General features: G+C 49.5%; 1 protein-coding gene across 1 annotated transcript in view; it reads left to right on the forward strand.

The window, feature by feature from the left end:
• ADAP1 (ArfGAP with dual PH domains 1) overlaps positions 1–26,766 on the forward strand; it is a 57,055-nt gene that overhangs the window by 28,046 nt on the left and 2,243 nt on the right. The window contains exons 5-8 of the mRNA XM_086759648.1: positions 18,256–18,368; positions 20,480–20,626; positions 24,338–24,421; positions 26,701–26,763. Coding sequence (XP_086615774.1) covers positions 18,256–18,368; positions 20,480–20,626; positions 24,338–24,421; positions 26,701–26,763 — 407 coding nt within the window. The remainder of the gene's footprint in view (positions 1–18,255; positions 18,369–20,479; positions 20,627–24,337; positions 24,422–26,700; positions 26,764–26,766) is intronic.

Here is a 26,766-nt window from a genome sequence, read left to right on the forward strand (position 1 = left end):
CCTCTCTTCTTCAGCCAGTAGCACTCCCTCCTCCCAGTTATTAGTGGAGCACAGCCTGGGGAGCTGGGGAGGGGAGCTGGGGAGAGCAGAGGGCTTTGCAGGGGACGAGGGCTGTGTCCTGGGGAGATGGGCATGGACAGGGCTCAGTTCCTCTGTGCTGCAGCCTGCTCTGACGGGATGTGGTGCTGAGGACGGGTCGTACTCATCAGCCGGGATCGGAGGAGGTGAGAGCCCATCCCAACCCTACGGGGATGCGGTGGTGCTGTGATGCTGGGAGGGTCGGTCTTGGGAAAGAGTGGAAGCATATCTCCCATCGCTGCCTTTGGGGATGGTGGCTCTCTGCCTTAGGAAAACTAGGACTTTCACCCAACGTATTTGGTACTGCGGCTGTTTGGAGCAGCCTAAAAGAGTCTGTAGAGCGATCGACAGTTAAATGCTGTGCTTTGGAGCTAGCAGAGCCTGCTGTGTATCTGGTGTGGGATCGCATCCCCTGACCCTGTGAGAGGAGGGGGGGGTCCTTGCTGGGCCCGCATGCTCAGGGGAACAGGGCATCTTTGCAGTCAGCAAGATTTTTTTTATGGTGCAAACTGCTGGGAATAACACAGTGAAAGAGAGCGTGCTGCTGAAAGGAGAGGCGTTTTCTCCAGCATCCTTCCACATACACGTAGTTGCCTGTGCCAATAAATCACTGCCCCGCAATACAGCCTTCTCGGGCTTGGCTGCGGCTCCCTTGCGGGGAAGGATGGTTGAAGCGAAACAGAATTTGATGCTGGTGAAAAGACTTAAGGAAAGAGACATCTGCAGAGTCTCAGTTCAGGGCCCTGTAGTGGTATCAAGGTTGTGGCAGCATGTTGTTCCCAGATTTGGGCTTTCATGAAAGGCACAAGAGAAGCAAAGCTGGTCTTGTTGTTGGTTGTTTTTTTTTTTTCCTGCACTATTTCTGCTTTGGCTGGTGTGAATCTGCATTGCTCTGTCGACGCTGGTGGGGTTTTATGCTGCCTGAAACCCTTGACGCGGGAGACCACTTCCTCCCGTTGGAGCTGCTCCGTGGTCAGAGCATCACGCCATGGGTAGTGACGCACTCTTCCTTGCGCGAGCCCTGGCAGCGTCTGATGAAACGGTGCTGTGAGAACGACTCGATACAGGTAACACAAAGCTGTTGTGTGAAACGGTCTCCTTGCAGGCGGGGAGAAGTGCCATAGGTGCTTCCTGTAGCATCTTTAACTGCTGACGAGACAAGCCCATTAAGTAAAATAGTCGAATCGAAACTCTATTCTTGCAGAGGCATTATCAGCTAAATCAAGAGCTGCTTTTAGTACTGGGGATGACTTGAGCCAGCTAATGTGTGTGGTCAGGATGGCAGCCAGCTGCCTCCTCAGCTTCTCTCACACAGACCAGCGTGAAGGTTATTTCGTCACCGTTTTTTCCCCAAATGCAACCCACATCCGTGGCTGATGTTCCTGTTTATATTTCCACCGCGTCCAGGGAAGTTCTCCTGGCTTTTCCCAGGTGAAGATCTGTGGGGGGTCAAGGTGATGCTGTGCTAAGCACTGGACAAACGCAAAGCCGGACGGCAGCGCAGTTGAGTGTGAGGAAAGAGCAGGTGGATGCCGGCCCCTCAGAGAAAAAAGAGGCAGCACTCCTCTACAGGGGTGCTTCTGCAAAAAGCAGAGATGAGGCTGACTTTTAAGCGGGTAAATTATCCCATTGCTCTATAAGCAAGAAAGAGCAGAGTGTTTAGCAACGACAGGGAGTTACATCTGGCTGAAATTGTCCGAGATGCTGGAAAGCCAGAGGGGGAGATGGGTGGATGGGAGATGGTTCCTTAGGAAACGGAGCTCCTGAGAGCAGAAAGGGAATCTGCCTGATAAAAGCAACCATTTCCAAGCTTACCAGCAGTAACTCGCTGGGCTTTGGCCAGGCACCCGGCTCACTCCTGGACAGGACTGGGGTGTGCCAGTGCGTGCAGGAGCATCCCGCTGCCTTCCGAGGGGTGGGGGGCGTTCGGCCGGTTTGGGTTTGGTATGTGTCTGAAATAATCTGCCATCGTTTCCATGCTGTGCTGAACACTGTGGCTGCCGGTGCGAGGGCGGGTGTACCTGGCCATGGCATGGGGCAAAGCACCACCTCTCTTCTATGACCTGCTGCAGTATAGAAATGCTTTAGCTTTTTTTTTTTTGTTTGGTTTTTTTTTTCTTCCCTCTCCTTTCCTCCAGCCCGCTCTGCGCTTACAACATCTCCTCGTGATAAAAATAGCCGTTGGTGTCAGCGTGGGGCCGAGTGGAGAGGCCGAGGCTCTGCCTGCCCTTTGATCGAGGGGCTGCGCCGCAAACTGGGGGGCAGCTCCGGCCAATGTTCAGTCCCGCGACCGGCTTCGCAATAGCAGCTTGGAGCGGTCTGTAACTGGGCCGTAAGCACTTCATTAAGAAATACCAGTTTGTAATCTTTGCTACCTGTTCAGTCGTCTGAGCAGCGGAGAAATCTCCGCAATAGTTTGTTTTAACGTACCCAAAGCCTTCCCCAAAACCTAGTGATGGCCATGGAGGCATTTCTGGTGACAGCAGTGAGATCTGAAACAGTCTATAGAGATTATTTTACATTAGACTCTGAATACCAGAATAAAAGTTTTGGAGCCACATAATGCTGCAAAATTATAGGTCTCCCTTAAAGCCCAGCCTGCATTATGTGTCTGTAAAGTGAATAGTGCCATGCAAATAAAGAGTTTATTTTCCCCTCGTTCTGGGCAAGTTCCCCATAATGCCCCTTGATTTACACTATATATAGAAATTTAGAAAAAGCCTGATTGTAACTGGCTCTTCTGACATTTTTTGAGTTGAACTTCTGAAAACACTGGCTGCATCTGTAATCTCAGTCCAAAGATCTGAATTTGTCAGGAGTTTCTGTGAGTGTAAATCTCTATTTAACCTCAGTGCACACGTGGCTGATGGGCAAACAGAGCTGTCAAAAGCTTTCCAGGCATTGATCTTGGTCTGTAGAGAGGCATTTTCAATACAAAGAAATCAGTTAATTTATTTCTACTTATTAGCCTCGAAGAGGAGTTGCTGCTTTGCTCCGACTTTAGAACGTCGCTGTTATCTGATGCTAGATGTAAAATGGATCAAATCCTCTTCTGATGCTTGAAAGGCTCAAGAATTAGAGCTGGGCTTTGAGAGAAACTCCGGCATTTTCTGCTGCTGTCCCTCTTTGACGGGAAGTGCCTGTTGCCGTGACGCAGGGGTGCAGCACGTGTCGGGAGGATGCGATTGTCGTGAGGTCTGCGGAGCATCCCTCGCTGTGAGGTGCTTTTTGGTGCCGCCGTCTTAGCCCCTCTCTCCCATTGCTGTTAGCAGATCCCTCGTAGACCTAGAGATGGAAATTAAAAAATAATAGTAGTGTGGCTAAAAAGCAGCAAAAATCAAGGTAGCCTGGTATTTTGTTGTAAATTCATCTAGACTTTTGCGAAGCAGAGATTTGGAGATGAACGAGGAGATGTTTTGTGGTAGGAAGTTGTGACCCCAGTTCCCTGCAGTGTGTGCTGGTTCTTGGTGCGCGCGCTAGGATTGCATCACTGGTGCCTTCTGTTAAATCACGATTTCCAGTAAATTCCCAGTACCCAGTTCCGGTATTTGGCTGAACCAAAGCACCAGGTTTGACTCTTACTGTATTTCAGCAAAATTGCGTCAGAAATCTCCGCGCTTGATCCTGCCCTTGTCTGTAAGATCTTGGCTGCTTGGGTCCCAAAGTCTGGCTGCGTTTTCACTCTCCGCAGCTTGAAACCACGAGCAATTCCTCTGCTTGGCACTGATACCCCCTTACAGTTTGTGTTTGCGCCCTGGGGGAGCAAAACGTTTTTGCATTTCAGGGGTGCAGAAGAGCATCATGTGCATTTTGCATCCAGTGCTCTGGGTGCAGATGTTCCAAAAAAAAAGCAGCCGTGCTCCGGAGCGGCTGTAATCAGAGAGCATTTAGCAGAGGCCTGAGGGTGCGAGTGTCCAGATGGAAACTGCAAACCCTGCAGTTCTCCCAACCCAGTATCGAGGTCACTGGAGCCTGATGTGCTGTTGTCAGGAGGGGGTTAAAACATGAGCATCCCTCCAGTCAGCAACCTTGCCGCGCACAGAACCTTCTTCTCATGCTGCCACAGAGAGGGCTTCTGTTCTCCTGGCACTGACATCAGCCGCCGGCCGGGACGTGAGTCATGCTGGGAGCCAGGCTCGGCGGGCGCTGGTCCCTGGATGCTGTCTCCCTGCACCCCTGAGTGGGCTCTCCCGCGGCTGGGGAGAGCTGTCAGACATCTCAGCAGCAGGATGGAGCCTTTTTGGAGCTCCTGGGTTAGATGCTGCTCGATGTGCCTTGCTCGGTGGTGCGAGGTCTGACAGGTGCACCCATGGATTTTGGGTACAGAAAAGGGAGACTAAGGGCTGGGGTTCTTCTCCCCCCGCCAATTTTTATATAATGGGGAAGAATAGTTTAAGCTGAAAGGCTCTGGAAAAAAAAATTGAAATGGATGAAGGAAGAAACTCTACGGAAAAGTACGTTCAGCTGAAGCAGACAGTGCCCCGTGCTGATGCTCAGTCTCCTTTTCATGTTTTTCCAGTACAATCCTGCATTTAACATTACACCCCTCCCTGTCAGGACTTGCTCCAAGAAACCTTTCCCCATCCTCTCCTCAGAGGTTTGAGGGAAATGTAGTCATTGCTTTAAAACAAATGGCTGCTTCTTTTTCTTCTTCCTCGGCGTGCCCTGACACCACTCCCGCAGGAAGCAGGCGGAGGGGGTGATGCTGTGCAGGTCACCGCTCCTGCTCTCTGCAGCCACATCCAGAGCAGAGCGAAAACTCACGCAACAGCCTGTCTCCAGGGTGAATAAATATTGAGCCAAATTGCCTTGGAAGGAAAGGGATCCCTGTGAAAAAAAATCTGCTGAAGAGAACAGCAGTAGATGTAATCCCCAGCCGGACTCATGGCATCCACTGTGGCGTCAGCAGCGAGTCCAGGCGAGGCGGTGGGGAAAACGGATCCTCCTGGAGAGCAGGGTGATGGAGAAAACGGATTCTCCTGGAGAGCGGGGTGATGGAGAAAACGGATCCTCCTGGAGAGCGGGGTGATGGAGAAAACGGATCCTCCTGGAGAGCAGCCTGCAGCGGGTCCTGCTCAGCCCTCGCTCCGTGTAGCGACTCTGCAGTACAAATGATTTAAACATCAAACATGGACTTTACTGCGGTGAAGACAAGGCGCATCAAAGAGCTGTTTAGCAAACAAAAATAAGGAGAAGGATGTAAGGGGAGATCACAGTGTGTTTGTCTTATTATTATTTTTGTCTCCTGCAAGGGGAGTAGGCCTGTGACAGGGACCCACGTGTGGCATCGGTCCCGTGCCAGGATGCGCTGACATTTCAGCAGGGTGGGCATCGTCTGACCAGGACCTGGAGCAGCCTTTCAGCACCGTCCCATAGCGTTTGGAAGTGCAGATTCAGACTCAGTGCGGCCCCTCCAAAAGAGTAGTGCCGCCTCGCGAGGCTCTGTTAAAATCAGAGGAAGGTGCTGCTTCATTTCCCAGCCCTTCTAAGGAGACACCACACAGAGTCACCACCAGAAGATAAAGGAAAAGGCTCCAAATGCAAAAGCTTTTCATTTGGAGATAACTTTGATGCATTTTTTTTTTCTACCTGTCTGGGCCATGGCAAGAGGCCAGCAGCTGCTGCTGCACTCTCCAGGAAATTCGTGAGCATTGCAGTGACCCCGTGATGGGGTGGAGAGAAATCAATATGCCTCTTACAGCTAGGTGCTGTAGGAAGAAAAGCATCTAGCAAAGAGAAATACGCTGGTGTCTTCAGTTCCCCTAAAGCAGAAACGCATTTAGGCAGCCAAAAATTGCAAGCGAGGACCTGTGGGTCTGAGCTGAAGCGGTGGAGGAGAAGTGGTTGGCCAAGCAAGGCATTGGCAGCTGCCTCCGGCGAGGGGGTAGCACCACCGCGAGCTAAAGCTGGATGTTCACTGCTAGTTTGGGATCCAGCTGTAATTTTAACAGCTGGTTCTGTCAAGCTGCCTTCAGCATTGCTCTGATCCAAGCTTCTATAATTAGCCAAAGAGCAGCAGCTCGCGTGTGAAAAGAAAAGCAGCAGCGATGCTCGTTGCAGGGGAAGCAGAGTGGCGTGGGACTGAGCCTTACTGAAAGGGAAAAGGGCTGGCCCATGAAATTTTAAATAGTTGAGGTTTGGTCTTTTTTTTTTTTTTTTTTCTCCGTCTAAGCGCTTTGTGCAAAATGTTTGGTTAGGCTTTTTCCCCCTCAGAAAAGCACACCTAAGAAACATTGTTTCATTTTGCATCATCCTTAAGAGAAATATTTACATTTGTCAACTCAAATCAAAACCGTTTTGTTTGTGGTCAGTCTGAGGTCAATTGTATTTGCTGAACTCGTACAGTTTCTCATGGGCAAGATGGTCTGAGACCCTCCGGCCCCTGGATTCCCTTGGTGGCTGAATGCACTGCCTGCGTTTTGGGATGTGCTCTGGATGCTCCCCGGAGATGCCTTGAGCTGTGGGTGCCCCTGGGAGAGTCAGGCCACCCGGTGAGTGTAGGCTGCAAGATCAATAAGTGTGTGAAACCCCCCAATTATAATTAGCATGAGTCACTCCTGTCCTTGAGCTTTCCCTGTTTGAGGTCAAACAGCTTGAAATACTGTATTTTGATATTGCTCAGGCTACCTGTTCCTGTAACCTTGGGTTCTTACAGTCAATGAGTGGATCTATACTAACTGCAGAGAGCTAAATAGAAGTATCGGGCTGATTTTCCACCTTTTTGATAACAAACATTTAGGGAAAGAAGAAGGGAACCATCTCTTTCTGTTTCTGATGGATTGTGAAGGTAGCTTTTGGTGTCCCGGGTCTCCCGATGTTTCTCAGTGGTCTTATACTGTCCAGTTCATGTTCCCTGTGTAGTGACGCAGGACCAAAAGGCTGGAGCATCTTTCTTCTGCCAATGAGAAGGGAGTGACTAGGAAGCAATACGATAACAAAGTGCATGGAAAAGGCGGATTTCATGGCAGCTCGTCCTAGCTTCGTTAGATTTCTGTTAAAGAAAGATCCATTCTACATTGGAGACCTGCACAGGGCTGGGCAGTTTCTGTCTCTCACCAGATAAAGAACATTTTTTCAGAGTGAGATCATGTCTTTTTCTGGAGTTTTCCAAAGATATAGTTGAGCCTTAGATCAACCTCGACTGAGAATCATGAGTGTTTGTGGTGCTTCTTCCCGACCAGCACCAGCCTGTCTCCATCTGCATTTTCCACTTGAGTTTTCACCTTGAAATCTCCGATGCAGCAGCGAAGTCTGCAGCAGCGGAGTTGTCCGTACTCCACCTCTTGGATGCTTACAGTGAAGTTGGACTGGGAGATGCCACCCCAGCTGGCTAAATAGGGCTGGTTTTAAAAATATTGCTGCAGTTGAGGTACAGGCAGAGCAGCTGCCTCGGTGAGCCAGGTCCTTTCTCACAACCAGGGCAGCCCTCGAGGGAAGCAGCTGTGTGGCGCATCAGTAACAAGCAGTATATCCCCAAAATACCTAAAAAACAAGGAGGCTGCTCAGCGGGGAGTGAATGTCAAACTTTGACGCGTTGCAGAGGCTGGAAGAAGAAATTTTAGCATAGCAGAGTCAATGGGAGTTTTGGTCAATGATTTATTAGGACAGAATTTAGTCTTGATTTATATAATTACAGGAGTTCATAAAGTGAGATCGCGCTGCTCCAGTGGACATGGGGTGATGCTTTTGGAAAAACCAAGGTGTACAAATGTCCTTGTGCAATCTGGAGGTTTTGGCCGCGCTGCTGAATGCCCCTCCCTCAATAGCACAGCTGCCGGAGTATCCTGCACGAGCTGATTGCTGGGACCGCTGTAAAACCAGCAGCCAGGGGAGAAATGAGCCCTAAATTAAAAAATTCTCCTCTCCCCTGCATAAAGCAGTAGCTTTGGCTGTAAATGTGTCGAATACTCAATAATAGATGATCAGGAGCCGTTAGCACTGCAGCAGATGTGCTGGAAGCCATTTGGATTTCTCTTCAAAGCAAACAAAGAGGAATGTTATGTGCGTGCGAGGACGGGTTTCCGTGATTTATGGTTGTACAGCAATGCTGCCTACGTGGGGGGAATGCTTTAATCTGGGATGCCCTGGAGAGAGAGTCCTAAACCCGTCTGAAGTCAGCGGTGAACTTCTCTGCTGACTTCTGTAAAGCTCTATTGGGGGATTAAATTAATCTCATCCTGGCTTGGATTGATCTGTGTGAGCAGCTGCCCAGGCTGAGATTTTACGTATTGGTTTGGGTAAGAAACCCATTCAGGGCTTGGAGGACATTTTAGCCTGATCCCCTAGCTGTAGTTTGAGGCTCTGCAAGATGCCTGTATGAAATCCAGACCTTCAGGTGGGTCCCGGTGCTTTGCAGTGGTGTTGAGCTGAAACCTCAGCAGCCCGTAGGTTGGCATAGCCCATCTGCAGTGTGTGTGGAGGGCGAAGAGGCTCCTCGTCCCCAAGGCTTTTGTGCTCTCACCTCTTTGCTTTTTGTATAAAAGTCGTCGTGGTTGTATGTGAGGGTGTAGGTGGGTTCTCCCTCACCTTGCAGAGGTCCGGGCAGGACCGGCTCTGCGTGCAGGCAGCGTTGGGCAGGGGGTGATGGGTGTGGGATGGCGGCAGTGCTTCCTTCAGGTGCCGGGCGAGAAAGCTGCAGTGCATCTTCCTGTGCAGCTTTTGTGCACGTAGCGTGCAACGGATGCAGCAGCCAGTTTTTGGGATGTTTGTGTCTTGCCCAAGGAGAACCCCGGTTTCTGGTCTGGGAATGGTTTTGCTCTCAGACTTTAGCTTCTGACAGCACACTGCTGTATGGATATTATTTTGACTTAGTACTGTGTGCCTGTCCTTAAACGTTTTCTCGCCCAGCTTCCAGCTAAATCAGGTTTCAAGTGCATTCAGTGCTGGTAAATGGGATGAACATCGCACTGGGAACTGCTCAGCTTTCATCTGCCTCTTTATAATAACAGACTGCCTTCAGAAGATCAAAACCTGAAGGTTATTTACCTGTAACTGGATTTTTTTCTCTGAGCAGCCAGCAGCTCTCAGGTGGGCGTGTGGGGATGCCACTCGAAGGGAAAGCATTTGATTTCCAAGTAAAATTAGATTCTACATTCAATTCTCAGTAACGGAAGCACAAGACTTCCAGTAAAGACATTTTCTGTAGCAAGGGGTTTTAGTGTCTCCTAGCAGATGCAATTGAATTGCTCTGCAGCGGCCAACTATTGTCTTATCTTTAATATATAAACACTTGCTCAATAATTAAGTTACCATGGAAGTTGTACTGTATTGATGGTCAATTATAAGATAAACTGATAAAAGGGAGGATGTGGCTGTGTTCTCTACACCAAACCCGATATGCCTGCAGCGGTCAGGTGAAGGTTTGGCAATTTTATATTTTGCTATTTTCTCCTTAGAATTGTTCCCACATGGCGTTTTCATAGGAGGTGAGCGCTCACTGGGAGATCAAGAATCGCTCTTTTAAAAGGAGTTTTTTCTCTGGCGGGTGTCCTTTGCCCCACCTTACCTCGCAGTCACTTGCCCAGAGGTTGTCACCTCCCGCTGCCTCCGTTTCCCACCTTTCATCCCGCTGACAGCCTCCCCGTGCTCCGCGGAGGCACCGTGTGTGTCTCGTTTCTGCCGCGCTCAGTCGGCGCAAGAGGCAACGTGATCCCATCCGAGATACCTTCTGGGAGTATGAATGGCTGTATTAATGTCTTTGTCACCTGAGAGCTACTCCGTAGGGAATCGTAACATGTGATTAAAGGAACCAGTTAAAAACAGCTTAGGAAGCTGGATTAAGTACATGATCTCTTATTATGGCTCCTTTTAGCTGACAGCTCGGTGAAAGAAGGGGGGTCTGGATTACACGGGGAAACATCAGACCTGACGGGAGTGTTTTCTGACTGTTAGGCTTAGTGGTGTCATGTACAATTTTAATCAGATTTAAATAGTGGCAAACATCACAGGCTTAATGGATTTCAGCTTTATTATTGGGGCTTTGCTTAGAAGCAATTTGGATTTTCAGCTGTGAGCCAGCAATGCGAGTGTATTCATGATAACATTAAAAGGGACTGGAAACCCAGGGACTGACCTTGCATTTAAATACCAGATGCCTCTGTATGGGGACAGACCTCGTCTTCTTTCCGTCAGCCTCAGGATCTCGATATGTTGTTAAGCTCAGCCCCGTGTTTTTTCCATGGAGATGATGTATTTGGCTCCGTTTCACATATTGATCCCAGCAGCTGGGTAGCTGAACAAACGACGTTTTCCATTTCAAAGGTGGTGTTGTTGAAGATGAAGCAAGGTGACAATGTATTTTTGCAGTGAACTGGAGAGTTTGTTCTCCATGCTTGGCTTCAACATTGAAGTTGTCCCACACATGATCTAAAATGATCTCTGTCCTCCGTTTTAGGGGGCATGGGTTGCTCTCCTTGACCTTCCCACGATGAGGCTTTGTGGCAGTTTGGGGTGATTTGTCTAGAGGAAAAACAGTCATGGGGGACATTGACACATAGAATCATAGAATCATAGAATAGTTAGAGTTGGAAGGGACCTTCAACGGTCATCTAGTCCAACCCCCCTGCAAGAAGCAGGGACATCCCTGACTAGATCAGGTTGCTCAGAGCCTCATCCAGCCTGGCCTTGAACGTTTCCAGGGATGGGGCATCCACCACCTCTCTGGGCAACCTGTTCATATTTCTGTAGAGCCATGGTACTGCCCCTAAATCCAGTCTTTCTGAGTGGCTTTTTTACATTCTGGAAGAAGATGCCTTGCAAGACATTGATGTTGAGGATGGTTTTGTAAAACACGTTTGACTTTGCTCGAAGGACTGGTAACGGGAGACAGCTTTGAACCTCCATCACTCAGAGATTGACTAGCTAGAGCTGTCAGGGACAAAAGTTACCATTTAATGACAGTTGGTCATTGAGGTCTATGCAACTGGTTGGTGCTGTCAGTCCTGCATGAGCAGGAAGAGGGGCAAAAGGGGAACATCGATGCTTTTCAAGTTCCCCTTAGGAGTGGCAAGTGGCATTGTTCCTTTTATCAGTAAAGGGAAACGTCTGTGTTCCTACTCCTTTGTGTTTTCTGTGCCACCTAAAACCACTAACCTAAGGTTTCATCTACTTCCAGCTCTGAGCTGAGCATCAGTAATGATGTTTTCCCTTAGAAGGCCAAGGAGATGCATGTAAGGTGTTATCTCAATCATCTACTAGATCCTGGCTTTCTGTCTGATGTAGCTGTTCAAGCGCTAATTGTCTTTGATTAAGTCAATCATTTACAGAGTGAGTGGGTTAATTAGGTATTGTGGAAGCAATCAATCTAATCAGCTGCTTGCATCCATAGCTGAGGCACTACAATGCAGCAGGACAATAATTGTTTTATGACTTCCTGGAAGGCAGCAGAGGCAAACTGGATGGCAACAGGAAACCCTTCTCTGCAAAATGGCCTTTAGGAGGGGTAATTTGCATGCTAAGTGCTCATTAAGAGAGGACTGATTGATTAAGAGCTGGGAAATTTTTGCCTTTAAAATGTGTATGCATGAGAAAATGGCTGGTGTGGCTCTAGGTGCCAGGGTGCGGGCACATAGGAGGTCTGGGGCTCCTTTGCCTGGCTGGGTGAGATGTGATGAGGATGTGTTGTTTTAGAGGAGGGTAAAGAGTTGTCTTGAGGGGGATGAAGGGAGATCACTCCCTTCTCAGGGCTGCGAGAGAGTGCAACGTGAGATGTGCCAGGCACCCGTCCTTACGTAAGGTGCACCAAGAGCTTACCTCCCAGATGTCTTCCAGGGGCGAAGAGACTGGCTTGCAGGATCACTAAACACATTCTTGTTTGCTCCTTGCTGAGGCTTTCATTTCCAAAGCACTGGACTGTGCTTGAGCTGTAGCAGCTCTCGGTGGCTCCTCACCTGGTCTGTGCAGGAGACCTCCTGGGATAAGGATGCCCATCTTGTCTGCCAGCCTCCGAGGTCCCCTCTGCCTCCTCACCTGCGGATGCTGACATTTCCGATACGCCTGTATCTGCGCTGCTGAACCTGTAACCAGCAGGAAGTGTGTTTATCCAGAGATGACTGCAGAATTATTTGCAGGGAAGTTACAAGCTCCTCAGCACAGCTGCAGACGGAGGAGGGGAAAAGCAAGATGCTGGTGCGGAGCAGTGGAGCAGGAGACCAACCTTGGCACTGCCTTACGTATGGGTATGATGAGTTTGTCTCTGGACAAACGGTGGTGGTTTCACTCCATGAGAAAATTTAGCATTCCTTTTAAAATATTTTTTTTATTGGAATGCGAATGCTTAAAAAATTCAAATTGCTGTCCTTGAAATGTCTTGCTTTGGTGGTGACCAAATGCTGCAGGAAGAAACATTACAACTCTCAGCAATCAAACCAAACAATTTACACTGACACAGCCAAACAGGAGGTGTACAGTTCTTTCTGCAACACTACTCAAGGTCCAGTCTATAGGAAAACCTTATAAAACAGAGAAAATCTCCATCCAGCCATCCATGGCCAGTGTGGTTTATTTCAGAAGAAGTTTCCTTCAGACCCTGTGTTTTAAAAGACGGCTGTGACATCACTGTCAGCAGTGATGTGGGATGTCAGGGATTCACCGCTCGATGCTCCAAATAATTATACAGTTCCTCAACCTCGCAGAAGAAGCAGGCACATCATCTCCAGTAAGTACCTATCTCCATTCTGGTTTAATTAGCATCTTACAATGTTAATATAGCCGACTACTCGGCTTCTGACATATGGAGAAGTGGTGATATATACCCTGCAATTTTAGCAGCAAAGTGGTGTAGTTGTATTTAAATCTTCTCCGAAGGTCTGAATTGGGGTCAAAGCACTTCAACTGCGTAGGGGAAAGAAAATCTACTTCTGTAGGTGGAGGCGCACTGCCCAAACTCTAGGAAAATGTGATTGCTCTTAGATTACACACACAAGTAATTTTTTTTCTCCTATTTCAGCCTCCCATGCTTTGTCTTGCAGTGAGACAAGAAGGCAAGAAATGACACAGCGATGCATTTGGGCTTGGATATAGGGTTGGCTCTGTTGCTGTGCTCAATGTTGGATACGCTACCATATTTCTCGTAAAAGCTTTGAACCAGACCTGGTTTTACCGCAACCCTAGAAACATCATGGAAACAAGCAGTTCTGATGCCTCTGTTTCCAGGTGAAATTGCAAAATAAATCACCAAAGAAACTGAAAAGCAGATGTAGTTTAATTCCAAGTTTATAATACTTTACTTAGGATGGGCAAAAGCAAAGTCCATGCATGTATTTTTTTTTTTCCAGGCCAGTGGATCTGACTGTACTCCTCACAGGAGGGTTTTTTTTCCTCTCTGAGACGAAAGGCTGAAAGACTAATTTTGGGTACCTCCTATAATCCGCGTTCTCAGAGACCAAAAAACCCATCATTAACTAAGCACCGTAACGGCTCTCTGAGGTGGGGAAGTAGCAATATCCCTCTTCTTGAAAAACGGGGAACTTGAACAAATTGCTGGCGGAAGTTGGATGGAAAGACGGTGCCTATGTCAGATTGTCTCAACAGAGAATACTCTCCCTTGCTTCATCTGCAGCTTCTCAAATGGCGAGAAAACTGGGCAAGACTGGAGCACACAATGGGTCCTGCTGTGTTTAGATGCCTGGTTTGGAGGAGCTCCAGCCACCAGCTCGACAGAGCTGACACAAGGCCATGCAATGTCTTCTTTCTGGTCAGCCAACATGGTGACCCTGCTTTCTTTCCCCTGCAGAGGGAGTGGTGAAGTGAGTGTGGAAGTGACAGCTCCTCATTTTATCTTGGAAACTGTGTTAATGGGTCAGAAATAACCATTTGGGCTGTGTGATTTCAGGTTATATTATATGCCATTTGTTGGCTAACTTTATCACAACTGCATGGTGGTTTTCTTTGCAAGCGTCGCAGGTTTGTGCCAGAACTGCCTACCGAAGCAAGTGATTGGTTTTTGCTCTTGGCGGGTGGTTGAAGTGATGCAGAAAACTTGACAACCGAACAGGAGCGGTGTTGGCAATGCCAGAGTGGTATTTCTGAAGGGTGCCTGTAGGTGCTTTCCAGCAGGTCTTCTCCAGGTAGTCCTTTCTGCAGTTGCGGTTGGGTGCTGGTGGTTAAAAGGGATGATGGCAGGCATCCGCATCCCTCATTCTGCACCATGGGAGAGGAAGCAAACGTGTTGGCAACACAATGCTGCGTGGTCCAACACCAGCAATCAGCAAGTGTTGTAGGGTTAGTGGTTGTTTAGCTTGAGCGTAAGCAGAACAGCCCTCATGAAGATCTGAATTTGGCCAGATACCTCTAAATACTGAGCTGTTGCTAAGGTAGTGCAGCCCGCAGAGACGGGGAAGAGACGGTTTAGTTCTCCAACTGTGATGCCTTCCTGCAGTTTTGTTTCTCAACTCCTTCTCCAGCTGTTTTCACAATCCGTTAGATCAGGACATTGAGGACACGTCTTGCTGACATACAGTTTGCCTGGGGAACCTGGACGGCTTCATGTTGGGTTCAAGTCTGGTTCATGGCGTTTTGCGCTAATCAGTGTTGACAGGGGTGCAGGCAGCAGGTTTGGGCAGAGCAGAGGAGTAGCTCTGAGAACACAGCCCTGGAGGAAGGAAGGAATGAAGAAAAAGAAAAGAAGCAAACGAAGGATTTATGAAAATATGTACCAAAGTACAGTGAAGTTAGCAGCTGGCTTCATCAGAGCAGCCAGGAGCTCTTTCGCAGAGGCGGCTGGTCTGGGAACAGCTGGCGTGTGAACTATGGAAAAGGGTAACAATTAGTGTCGTGTTAGAATTTTTTAATTCTTCCTTGGAGCGGATTTGCCACAAAATGTTGGAAAGAGAGGATCAAAATGGTGAAATGTCCTTATGTAAGAGGAAAGCTGGGTTTCCAGCCTGACTTTGTCACTGGCTCACAGTTCCGTCCTGGGCAGCTCCCCAAACCTCTCTGGGCTTCCCTCTCCACGTATAACCAGATGCCCATCTGTCTGGGGTAAACGTTAGGTGGACTTTACAGTTTGGCAATTATTTGAGATCCTCTTTGGGGAGATGCAGAGTAATTTTATTCTTCATCCCTTAAGTGTTAAGGAAAAATAACAAAAAATGTGTTGCGGAAGGGAAGAAGTTTAATAAGGAATGCCTGCAGCATCCTTCGCCATTCAGATGTTTGTGGTGAAACACTTGAGATGAGTGAATGGATGGACCTGCAGCCAAAACTTGCGGAGCTGAGCTGCTCTGAGGTGGAGCTACTGAGAGCTGAGCTGTGTGCCCAGTGCTCTGCTGAACCGAGCAAACCCCAGGTGGGGATTTCTGAAGGAAAAGATGGGCTTTCCTTCTACATTGCCCTGCATTTGCCTTTGGAGATGTCACTGCTCTGCTCGTCTTGTCTCTCCTCTCTCTGGTTTGACACTGATGTCTTTTTATCCAAACCCAGTGCTCTCCGGCCCTCTGTGAGATGTTGGTGTTCCCCAAACGTCAGGCGCAGAGAGAGGCTCTCAGTCTCTGCCGTTGAGCGAAGTGAATAGGAATGGCTTTTGAAGTGCTCTCCTGTTGCTCCAACTGGTTTGGCATTAAAAACCAGCACCCTTCAGGAACAGAAACTGTCTGTCCTTGGGTTTTAAACTGCACACTTTGAGAGCAAGCTGCTTAACGTTTTGCCATTCAAGAGAGCAGCCAGCAAACGCCAGCCATCAGAGCCCCGGCAGCATCCCTGCCTCTCGTTAAGCAAATCTTGCATTTTATAAATGTCTCAGCCGAGCATCACCTACTGCCTGTCTGTCTCCTGTCAGAGAGACGTTATTCCTATTCAGCTCCGTCATGCGCAGCCTGCTATAGGGTACGGAGCGTTTTTGCTGATGTGAGCCTGGCAGGGAGCAGCATCTGACTCTGAATCAGTCAGAGCCTTCGGCTCCCCGGCAATTAATTCCTACCCCGGCGGTGATGCCAGTGCGTCAGCCTGGGCTTTTTCCCGCGCTGTTGTTGGATGCGGCTGCCCTCACCTGGGTGTCGGTGGCTTTCCTGGCTGCTTCCTCTTGCTCAGATTTTTGAATAATCCTGCTCCCTGTGCCCTCCAATGGGTCAATCATCTCTTTTCATTAGAAAAAGCACATAGCAAGCCCATGGTTGGGATAGGATTGAATTGAAGGAATGAATTAATTTCTGCTTGTGGCTTAGGGAAGTCTCTTCCAAGCTGGATGGAAGCTTGTCCTGCACTGGAGGGGTGGGAGGGCTCAGAGGTGGAAGGATGAAGTGGACAGTGGCGTGGCATCACCATCTGGCTGTGGGGTGACCGAGGGTCTGGGCTGTCCTGTCTAAGCCGGCAGCAGGGACGGCTGGACCTGATGGTGGGAGAGGTGCACCCTCAGTTTGGGCTGGTTCTCTCCTGCGAGCGAGTTATAAGTAACGCCTGAGGGGGTATCCCTGCGGGCTCTGAAATGAAAACGCCTGTGCCGGTTCCTGGGTGGCAGCGCACACCCATTCAGAGGAGCAGGGTGAGGCCCCACACTTTAAAATACAGCCCTGCTGCAGCGTGTGCCCCATGTAGAATAAAGAAACAAAGGAAGGCCTGCTGACAGCTTTAAATATTTCCACCGCTTCCATCTACGTCAAGTTATCAGCCCATTTGCAGTCCCTCGTGCCCGCCTTTGGGTGTGCCGGTGGGATTTATGATGCGCGCTGCCGTTAGCGTTCAGCATCGGCAGCAGCACGGCTTTCCATTGCGCTCGTTTGTGGCAGCCCTCGGTGGCTCTGCTGGGCGTTCCACCAAGTCTCTGAGGACCTGGAGAAAGGATTTGACTTGGAGTTCTGTAAGTCCAAACAGAAGAAATGGGTTTTTTTGACTACCAGAAAGACATGTTTAGTGAGATTGGCGGCTTCCCTTTGGTTAGCATCTTTAGCCGTTGTCGACATCACTTTTTTCTTCCTGTCTTTTCTGATCATTAAATGTGTGTCCATGTGCATTTTCTTCTTGCTTTAGGTTTTTATGGTATGGAAACATTTTATATTGCTTGTACCTATGGCGTCAGTGTTGAGGAGCTGGTTGGAGGCATTTTCTGCGTCTTTTCATCGGTGGTTTAAATCAATCCTATATCAGAATGGACAAATGAAAAGCAGGTTGACTGAGGAATTTCTGCACAGCACTGGTTTATAGAAGGCAGGTGAAGGAGAGGCTGCCTGCTGATTCCAGTTTAAAGCTTAGTTACTTCGATGAAAGTTGTTATAAAACACATAAATTTTAACTTTAAAATCCTAGCTCCTGAGAGCCAGTAACAAAAATTGAAAAGGGCTGAAACTAAGGGAGAAAGGGAACACATTTTCAGTGGGACTTCTGTGTAATTATATCTTAAATAAATGGGGGATGACCATCAAACTGCTCTGTTAATACTCACAAAACTTGTATTGGACACTTCTTGGGGTTTCTTTGTTTTGAAGCATTTAAAATAAGGGCATCAGTTAAACTTTTTGCAAGATAAGTTGGGCATTGTGGCTGCTGCAGGAGATGCTGGCAGTGATCAGCTGTAATTGCTTTTCTGATTCTAAGATTTTTTTGGAAGGGGGGCAGACCCACTCTGAGGGGAGAGGATGCTAAGGCTGGCTCAGTGGCTTTCTGAACCAAAGTGCCTTGAAGTCCGTGGGAAGAAGTGCAAGCATTTTCCCCCTTTTCCATGTGAAAGATATATTTGTGGCTTGCTCCAATAGAGCCCTTCACCCCAAACCACTTTCCCTGCGTGCACACACCCTGTTTTTCACTTTTTCGCAGCATCAACAGAGGAGGACAGATCTCACCTGCCTTTGCCTTGCTGCAAAAGTGCTACTTATGTGAGTAAGTTGAGCAGCATCCCTGGCACTGGGAGCTGTGGCAGGTGCTCTGTTTTTTGAGCCCGCACAGGGACACAATCTTGCTCCTCAAGTTTTCACCTGTATCGCAGCGCGGGATGCGCAGTGGAAATCCCGTCGCAATGTCAGAGCGGGGACATCTGAAGCAGAAGCTGTTGGAGAAGAGCAGGAGCAGAGCAAGAAGGGCAAATCTGAAGGAGGAGGCCTGTTTCGTTCGTGTCTTGAGCAATCTAGCCACGCATTTGGTCAGCTTGGTTTTGAAGTCAAAGCTCTTCTCCTTTTCTTTACTCTATCCCTTTTTTTTTTTAAATACAGCATTTGATCCCTGATTCTCAGCAATTGCTTTCTGCTGCAGGGTACCGAGAAGGATTTCTGTGGAAGAGAGGACGCGACAACGGACAATTCTTAAGCCGAAAATTTGTATTATCAGAGAGGGAAGGTGCACTGAAGTACTTCAACAAAAATGATGTGAGTACTTGGGCTTGCTGTATGCAGACAGGGGATCGCAGCTGTAAGAGCATCTTGGAACAAGGCCACCATTTTATTTATCCAGTTTTCATAAGCACTGAGTCCCCAGTCACTCCAGGACAAGAGTGCCAGGTAAAGCTCATGGCTCTCATTAGTAGGGTTCGCTCTTAGTCCGCCACCACCGCAGTCATGGTGAGAAGCCCTAACTGGCCATTTTACGCATTCCTGCTCTGTTGCCCTGTAGAGTTGATAAGGCTTTTCTTAAACCACCAACAAGGGAGTTTTTCTCAGCTCTGCATCACCCAACTGACGTGGGTTTCATATTTATAGCTAACTTGTGGTGAAGGTATCACCACCTTGCAGTGGTCACTGGGGTCTGAGACCTCCTTCATATGGCATGACAAGCTGTCCGGAGGAAAAGCTCCCTGGTTTTCTGGTCCAGCGGCAAGCAGTGTGGGAGCATTTGTCTTTTTCCCCAGAGCACATTTCATTTATTGTAAGTGAGAAATGGAGCTATTACCATGAAATGATGAATGGATAGATGCTCTACTATTCTGTACCACGTAATGGAGGGAGCCAAGGTGTTTTCTCTGACCTTTGAGTCTCCCCTGAGCATCGCAGCTGAGAGCAGCCCAGACTGAGCCACTGACCGGTTTTCTCAAGTAGTTGACGCAATCGTGGTAGCACGATGAGCCACACCGTGCAGAGGAGAGGAACATCCATCCACACTTCTCCATGCCCTGCAGCCGGCTTCCGTAGCACCGTCTTCTCCTTCAGCTTGGTGTGGTATGGTGCAATTGTATCTCGTGGACAGGAGAGAGCCAGTCATTACTGAGGGAGAAGTGAAAGTCCCAGCAGCCCCCATTCAGTCGCCATTGACTGCTCTGGTGGCTTAGAGCTGCTTTGTTTTGTTGTTGACCATAGCTGCGGTGGGAACGGCGCTGTCTAGACGTGTCCTCTTTGCTGGGATTTCCCCGCCGTGGTCACCCGTGATGGCTGCACGTTCACAGCAAGTCCCCAAGTTCCCAAAACGGTGCTGGTGTCTTTGCCGGCTCAGGGACTTCCACATGGTGATGGGAACCACAGCACCACTGCACAACCTTCTGCTGGCCCCTGGCTGTGCCCTAAAACTGGTGTTACCAAGACCCTAGTCTTTATTTTTTGGGATGTTTTTTTTCATGCTTGATAGTTTACTTCTCAGTGCAGTCCTGAAAGGGTGGTAAACTTCTAGAGATGTTTTGTGGGAAGACGAACGAAGCTGCAGAGTTCAAATAGCCTGCCACAGAGGGTGCAGGTGGGATTGGTGCCTGGGAGGGCCTGATCTAGGCTCACTGTTGGGCTAACCCAGCCAAGAGGTGGGTTGTAAGGTATATATCTGTCCTTCAGAAAGTAAAGTTCCCAGATGGGAGGGCAAGGGGAGGAGCAGAGTCAGAAGCCAATGGCTCATGTGAGAGGATGGGACTGGTGAGGACGCGGGTGTGGTGCCCCCTGCCAGCCTAGCACCCAGGTCTGAAGTTGGTAAGGGGGATAATCCTCCATCTTCTCGGGCAAAGGTGAACTAGCTGTGGGTGCTGGAGATGCAGAAAGTATCCTGGCCGGTTAGTTAGCAGTCTGGTCTTTTTTTTTTTTTTTTTTTTTTCTTTTAATCTGGCTGAATCGTTTTCTTTCTTCTTTGATACTGCTTATCCTGGTGTGAATGCTGGTCACTTATCATTAGATTCATTAGATAAAGAGGCTGGAGGAGATCTAGGGATCAGGAAACAATTCAACAGAGGCTGACACAGGAGGCATGGTGAAGATGCTTGTCTTTGTAGCACAACGTCCTATCATGGTACTTGCCCTGTCCATCTTGCTTCTGATCTGAAACCTTTCTCCCCTTGAACTCTGCTCAGTTTTTCAGAAGAACAGAGCATTGTCCCAGGCTGGCAGAAAGCATTCATTGATGCTCGAGCAAAGCCTCTGAAATCTCATCACTAGGCAGTTTTGTGGGCTGAGAGTCAGATTTTTTAGCTAATGGCCTCAATCAGGAGGTTTTTTTTCTGACCAAGTAAACTGCTTTCTGGTTTGAAAGACAATTATCAGGTATTTGCTCACTCAGCTGTGTTTTCCAGGCAAAAGAACCCAAAGCAATTATGAAGATCGAACATCTAAATGCGACTTTCCAGCCTGCAAAAATTGGGAACCCACACGGACTGCAGATCACTTACTTGAAGGACAATAGCACAAGGAACATCTTTGTCTATCATGAAGACGGCAAGGTGAGAGCGCGGAGGCAACAAGAAGTGGTTGGGTTGTGGTCCTGGGGGTTGATGCTGCACAGAGCCAGCCTGTGGCACACCAGGCTCTAACCCAGCTGGGAATTTTTTGGGGGGGTGTGGAAGGGGTGGGGGTAAAGGATGCACAACCAGCTTTGAATATGTTTGTCATGGCCTTCCAAGAACAAAGGTTGCAAACCCTGCTTTCTAAACAATGAGATGCTTGCAACTAGATGTAGGGGCAGAGGGGTTAAGGCAAGGTCCTTGGTGCCTGGAGAAGGAAACGGAGTGAATGGAGCCATGAAAGGTGGGTGGACTCGATCTAAGGACTTGCAAAAGGGGAGCAAACTGGATTATAGGAGATCTGGGGCAGTGGTGGTTTCTCTGCCTGTCTTGTACTTAATAAAAGGCAAAGCTGCCTATTTGTATGGAAATAAATCCCCTTGCTTCAATGCCCTCTCGTGCCTCTGAAAGGAAGTGTGAAGAAGAGGGCTCATGGGCCTGGGGTGGTTGTTTGCACAGAGAGGACAGCGGGACGCGGAGGCCAGCACCGTGAGGGGGGTCCCAGCCTGGGGGGCAACTGTGAAGAACAGCAGCAGTCACCAATGCTGCCCCATGGGTCTCGTCTCCACAAACCAGTGTCCATGCAGAGAGCAGACCTAGACGAGTTCGTGATAGACATCACCTCACAGTCTTATTTTCATCTCTTTCTTCCCTCCCACAAATATTTGGGGCTCCCCATAAAATACCAGCAGCTCTCGAGTGGCTGCAAAATCAGAGCCTAAAGCTGTCGTATTCACATCGCATCTACTTTCCTCTGGCCATCGTGGGCCTTCTGCTTTTGGCGTTGCATCCCGTTCAGTGCCCTGTCTGTCAGAGAGGCTTTCTGAGGGCAATCCCTCGTGGACCAGCACGGCAGGGATTTGCGGGATTGTCGCAGTGCACAGCCCGTTCCCAGCTGTTCCCAGGCAGCCCTGCGAGGGATGAGCAGCCTGTGCTTGCAGCAGTCGCTCCCCTCCTGACTCTGTAGGCCAATAAAGCCACCAAACCCCAGGAGATTCCTCGCTGGTGGATGAGCAAAGCTGATCTCTGCTCTGCTGCCGCTCGGGCTCCCATGGCGGTGGAGCCGGATGATGCCTGTCGTGCGCTGCAGAAGCTGAATGTGGTTCCTGTGTAGGGTGGGCACTCCTGGCAGGAGGCAATTAGTGTGTCAGATTGGGTTAATTAGTGGCATCGCCTGGTTTTGTCCGTGCGCAGCAATGTGTGTGTAATACACATGCATGCACATGCATGTATGCGTATAATAGCTACATGTGTAATAGAGAAATGTGCTCTCAGGTACCTCCCTGGCCGCAATTCAAACCGAAATAAGAGGAAGAAGTTGTTTCCTGTGAAAATTGCGTCCCACCACTGTGCCTGTGTCTGTGGTTTGCTGGGCTTTGGTGGTCTGCATGGCCCAGCTGTGGAATGGAGTCCGGGTTTTACTGTTGTTTGTTTTTTGGGTTTGAAATGCAGAGCTTTCTGCTGGGGGGTCCTGGAAGGAGCGGTCTCAGAGGTCTCACGTGGTTGCTCCTGCCTTCGTGTCGGCGGGCAGGACACACTGATGCCGTCTGCTAACTCCCGGGTTGAATTTCTGTGAGCTACATCTTGGTGCCGGAGGTGCCCCGCTGCCCTTCGCTCCCTCCCGTACTCCCCCAGCAGCCCCAGGGTGTCCCCTTGCGCCCCAGAGGTGCTGCCTCTCCCCAGTCTGAAGCGCTCCAGCCTGATTTAGGCTCTTGTCTTATATTTCTGGGGTCTGATCCCTCCCTGCCTATCCCGTCACGACCTGGCTGGCCTTCCACCTGGGCAGGATTCAGGGCGGGTTGCCTCGTTGGCACTGACCTACTGAGCACACCAGGGTGAAGCTGCGGCACCTGCGGATGCCGGAGATCGATGCTCTGCATGGGGTGACTCCCCCATCCCGGCTGCCCCGTGTCCTGCAGGCACCCGGACCAGGGCTTCTCGCCAGGGCTGCCCCACCCGTGGGCACAGGGCTGGAGGCAGCCTTCACCTGCCGCGGGTCCCTGCGTGGGAGCCAGGAAAGCTGCAGGAGAGGATTTTCCAGCGCTCCCAGCTCCTGGCTGGGGCTGAAGCTCCCTCTGCAGGGCTTTGGTTGGCCATGGCAGGAGCAGCTGCTGCTGGCGCTACCATCGCCCTTGGGATGCTCAGAGCCTCTAGGAAAGGCCGTCCTTGAGGGAGTAAACCCAGACCTTTGCACCTTCTCTGGACAAATTAGCAAAATGCTCTTCTGCGGTGTTCCTCCTTTCCTGAGCCACTCCAGGAGATGGGAAGAGGTGGCACAAGGGATCGGTCGGCAGTGGCAGAAGGGTGCATTGCTTGAGCCCCGGGGATGGATGAGCAGGAGGTGCAGTGAGAAGAAATTGTAGGTACAGGTTTGTGTGAAGCAAGGTGGTGGTGCCCCTTCCAGCAACGGACGATCAATACTCCGAGAAGCTATCGACTGTGGGAAGTCAATGAGGGGTTCAGCTTCTGCTTTCCTGCAGGGTGAAACCCTCTTCGCATCACAATCAAGGAGGACACCCACATATATGTATATATAGCCGTCCAGTTGGTGACTGTATGAAATATCGACATTTTAACATTACAGCTTATTTTTCATTACCTCCAGCTTGGTTTGGTCATCATTAACTTCAGGAGCCAGTTCCTCTCGCTGATCCTCTTTGTGCTGCTATCTGGGGTCTGCTTAGCTGCTTAGCGTAGGAAAGCAAGTGATAAGTGAGTAAAACCTCAGACAAGTAGGTCAGAGTTTTCCAAAACGTTGTTTCTGTATGGCCTGGTGTGTGTGGGTTTTTTTCCCCTTCAACTTGAAGTAGATTCACAAACCAAAGCAAAGTGTTTGAACTTTCAGAGGGTGGCTGTTTGCCACGTTAGACCATTTTTGTGATACCTCAAATTCAACTCCTTCAAACTGAGATCTCCAAAATCACATGTAAGAGCTCTCCCCCCCCCCCATCATTTTTAAAGCATAAAAAAGTTTCAATCTTACTGAAGGCCAACTTCTACTTCATTATGGTCTTTCCTATGCTACGGCAACCTCACCTGAAAGGCTGACAGTGTTTATTTTAGGATTAAGTCTGGCTTATTGAACCTGGCCCTGATGTGCGAAGCTCCACGTGCGTTAATGACAGACGGGTGGTTCAGCATCCGTCTCCCCGCAGCTCAGCATCCTGATGCAGGCAGCTGCTACATCTCCCTTCCAAAATGCCTTTCCTTCGCCCGTACCTTTAGACTGCGAGGCAGTTATCTGAGAGCTCGCTGTGCAGATCACTTAAAAGTAAGGTGGCATTTTTTGGTGAAACTCTCAAAAAGGCATCCAGGGCACCACAAGCTCTGTGGGTCTCACCAGAGATGAATGAATAGGTGAGTTTAAGACCGAAGAAGTTATAACCAATTATTTCAAAGGAAAAAAAAAAATTAGAAAAGCAAAGAGAGATTTCTGCCAAGGAAAGGAAGAAGTGCCAGAGCATCTCAGCTGGATCTTCCCCATCCTTCACCCGTTTGCTGCTTTCTTTTATATTTTTTTTTTTTTAGGACTGCTGCTAAACTGCGCTCTGTTACTTGGGACAAAATGATGGGAGAGTTGAAACACAGCAGGATCACGTTATTTGATGTGCAGATTACACCACTCACCGTGCTTGTCTTTCTCGTTATTAGGAAATAGTGGATTGGTTCAACGCCATCCGGGCAGCACGGTTTCATTACTTACAAGTGGCATTCCCTGGAGCCAGCGATGTTGATGTGAGTTTTCCTGCAGTTCCCCCCCACCCCCACCCCTTGCTCATTTTTAGCATCTTGTTAGCAAGCTGGGAGGCTCGGAGAGTGCTGCATCCCTCAGAGTGTTTTACCATTACTGAGCTGAAATGCTGGTGGTGGGCTGTGGAGCCCACGTGCAGCACCTGTTACCAACATCCAGCCTTGGAAACTCAAAATGTGAGATGTGTGAGTAACTCCAGCGCTGTCACGTGTACAGAAGCTGTAAGCATCTTTCTCCAAGGTTGCTGCTATAGTATTAAAAGCTGAAACAAAGGCTGGAAGGTAGAAAAAAGTGAAGGCAGAAGAGTCAGTGCTGTAGCCAAGCCTCTGGGATGGGTTTTTGTGTGCAGGTCGATGCAGGCTGCCTTATGAATTTCTGTCTGGTGTTTTCCGGGAGCTGGAGCCGCTAATTGCGTTATCTTTGTTAACGTAATACCCGAGGCTGTCAGTGCAAGGCTGACAGCAAGTGCCTTGCGTGGGATTGCTGTGTAACGTCACTGGCTCTGGACTTTTTGTTGTTGTTGGTCGCTCTGTTACCTCCTTGAGTTCATAGATTTTTCAATCTAATTGCATTACCTGCCTTCTGTTAATCACCTGGGAGGGGTCCAGGGCCGGGTCTGTCCCACGGGTGCCCGTGCACCCCGAGGAGCCCCGGAGCCAAAGCCTTCCCTTCAGACTGATACCAGCTGCCCCAAACCATCCTAATCCCTGGGGAGAACAAGGGCAGGAGAAAGAACGGTGCCAGGGATGGTGACCCCTGGCATGAGGGACTTCAGACCATTTTCTGATGGGAAGTTAAACTGGGCAAATACAAAAACTGTAAGAGCAGCCTGGTTAGCTGGCTGTAGTGCAGTTGCTGTGCAGTCTGTACTTTCTGTAATCGCTTCTCCCCCCTCCATATCCTCTACTTCTGTTACTGAATCAAATTGCCCCAAAAACCCCCGCAGACCTTAAGAGTAGCCGTTTTGTCCAGCGGTTGGGGAAAGGGTTTATATGCTCACCCCCTGGCAGCTTCAGTGGGAAGTAAGCTGTCTATGTTTTTACTTATCATCACTTTCTCATCAATTTTTCTTCGGGGGAAAGAGAGGAGTGTAGTGTTTAACAAGGTTTAATTTATGACCTTGAAATACTGAACGACCCTTCACAGTGTTCAGCTTGGAGAGACCTGGGTTATGTATGCGAGGTAGCTCCATCCTGGGTGTTGCCATCATTTGCGTCTGATTTATGATTCCTTCACCCTGTCAGAGAGATGGAAAGGCATTACATTTAAACAGGAGCCAGGTTAAATGCAGTAGAGAGGTATAAATTGCTCACACTGCCCTCCAAGCTGCCTCTGCAGCTCCCGGCGAGCGATGCTCTCTGAAAGATGCTTTGGGGACCCATTTCCAGTTCCAGGCTGCCTCTTGGAGGAACCTCTCTGAGCCAAGGGGGACGAGCTCCTTCCTTAGCAAAGCGTCCACAGCCCTGTCCCCAGAGCCAAATGCTGCAGGCTATGAATGCTGCAGAGCCCGTTGCTGCCCGCGATGAAGCATCTGGGATGAAGATGCTCCCGGCTGCTGCGGAGCAGCTGTGTGATTCTTCGGGCTGTTGTATTTTGGGGTGTCTTTGCCTGCTCGTCCGGAGTTGCTGTTGGGCAGAATCAGGTGTTGCGGGAGTGCAGTTTGGCAAGCGGAGCCGTTAATAACCAGTTTAACTGAAAGGCAGGACCGGTGTGTGGCCACACTTGTCGGCCCCATTTTTGGTGAGACTCATCATCTTTCAAGAGCATTTTGGAGGCATCTGCAAAGATCTTGCAGCTACTGCCTTGTCTTTGCTGAGCAGCATTAAAAATATCCCGGCGCTGGTAGCTGCTGTCAGCAGTATCTGCAGGAAGGAGGAGTGCACGGGCAGCGTGTGTTGAGGGGGCTTTACAGGCAAATTGTGCTTCAGGGCCTGCGTTAGGAGCTCCCGCTGCAGCTGGTGGAGGCGATGCATTGCCAGAGCTGGCTGTGGGAGTGGGATTTGGCCTGGGGGCTTCTCCTGTGGGCTGTTGGCTTTGCTGGTGAACTGCTGGTGTTTCTGCACTTGACTCTTCTGAGGGCTTTGGGAGAAATGGGACCGGAGCCTTCAGTCAGAGCCATGGGGTGGGCTCGGGGCCAGGGGTGAGCTCGCGTGGGCTTTGCTTCCAGTGACCCCCCCCCAGCCCTGCCCTGCGCGCCCAGCGGTGCCCCAGCACCCTCCGTCTGACACTGCGCTCTCTTTTCTCCCTTCTTCGGTTGCTCCAGCTGGTGCCAAAGCTTTCTAGGAACTACCTGAAGGAAGGGTACATGGAGAAAACGGGGCCAAAGGTA

This window comes from Chlamydotis macqueenii, chromosome 15 (assembly GCF_036417535.1).
Source record: "Chlamydotis macqueenii isolate bChlMac1 chromosome 15, bChlMac1.mat, whole genome shotgun sequence".
NCBI lineage: Eukaryota > Metazoa > Chordata > Aves > Otidiformes > Otididae > Chlamydotis > Chlamydotis macqueenii.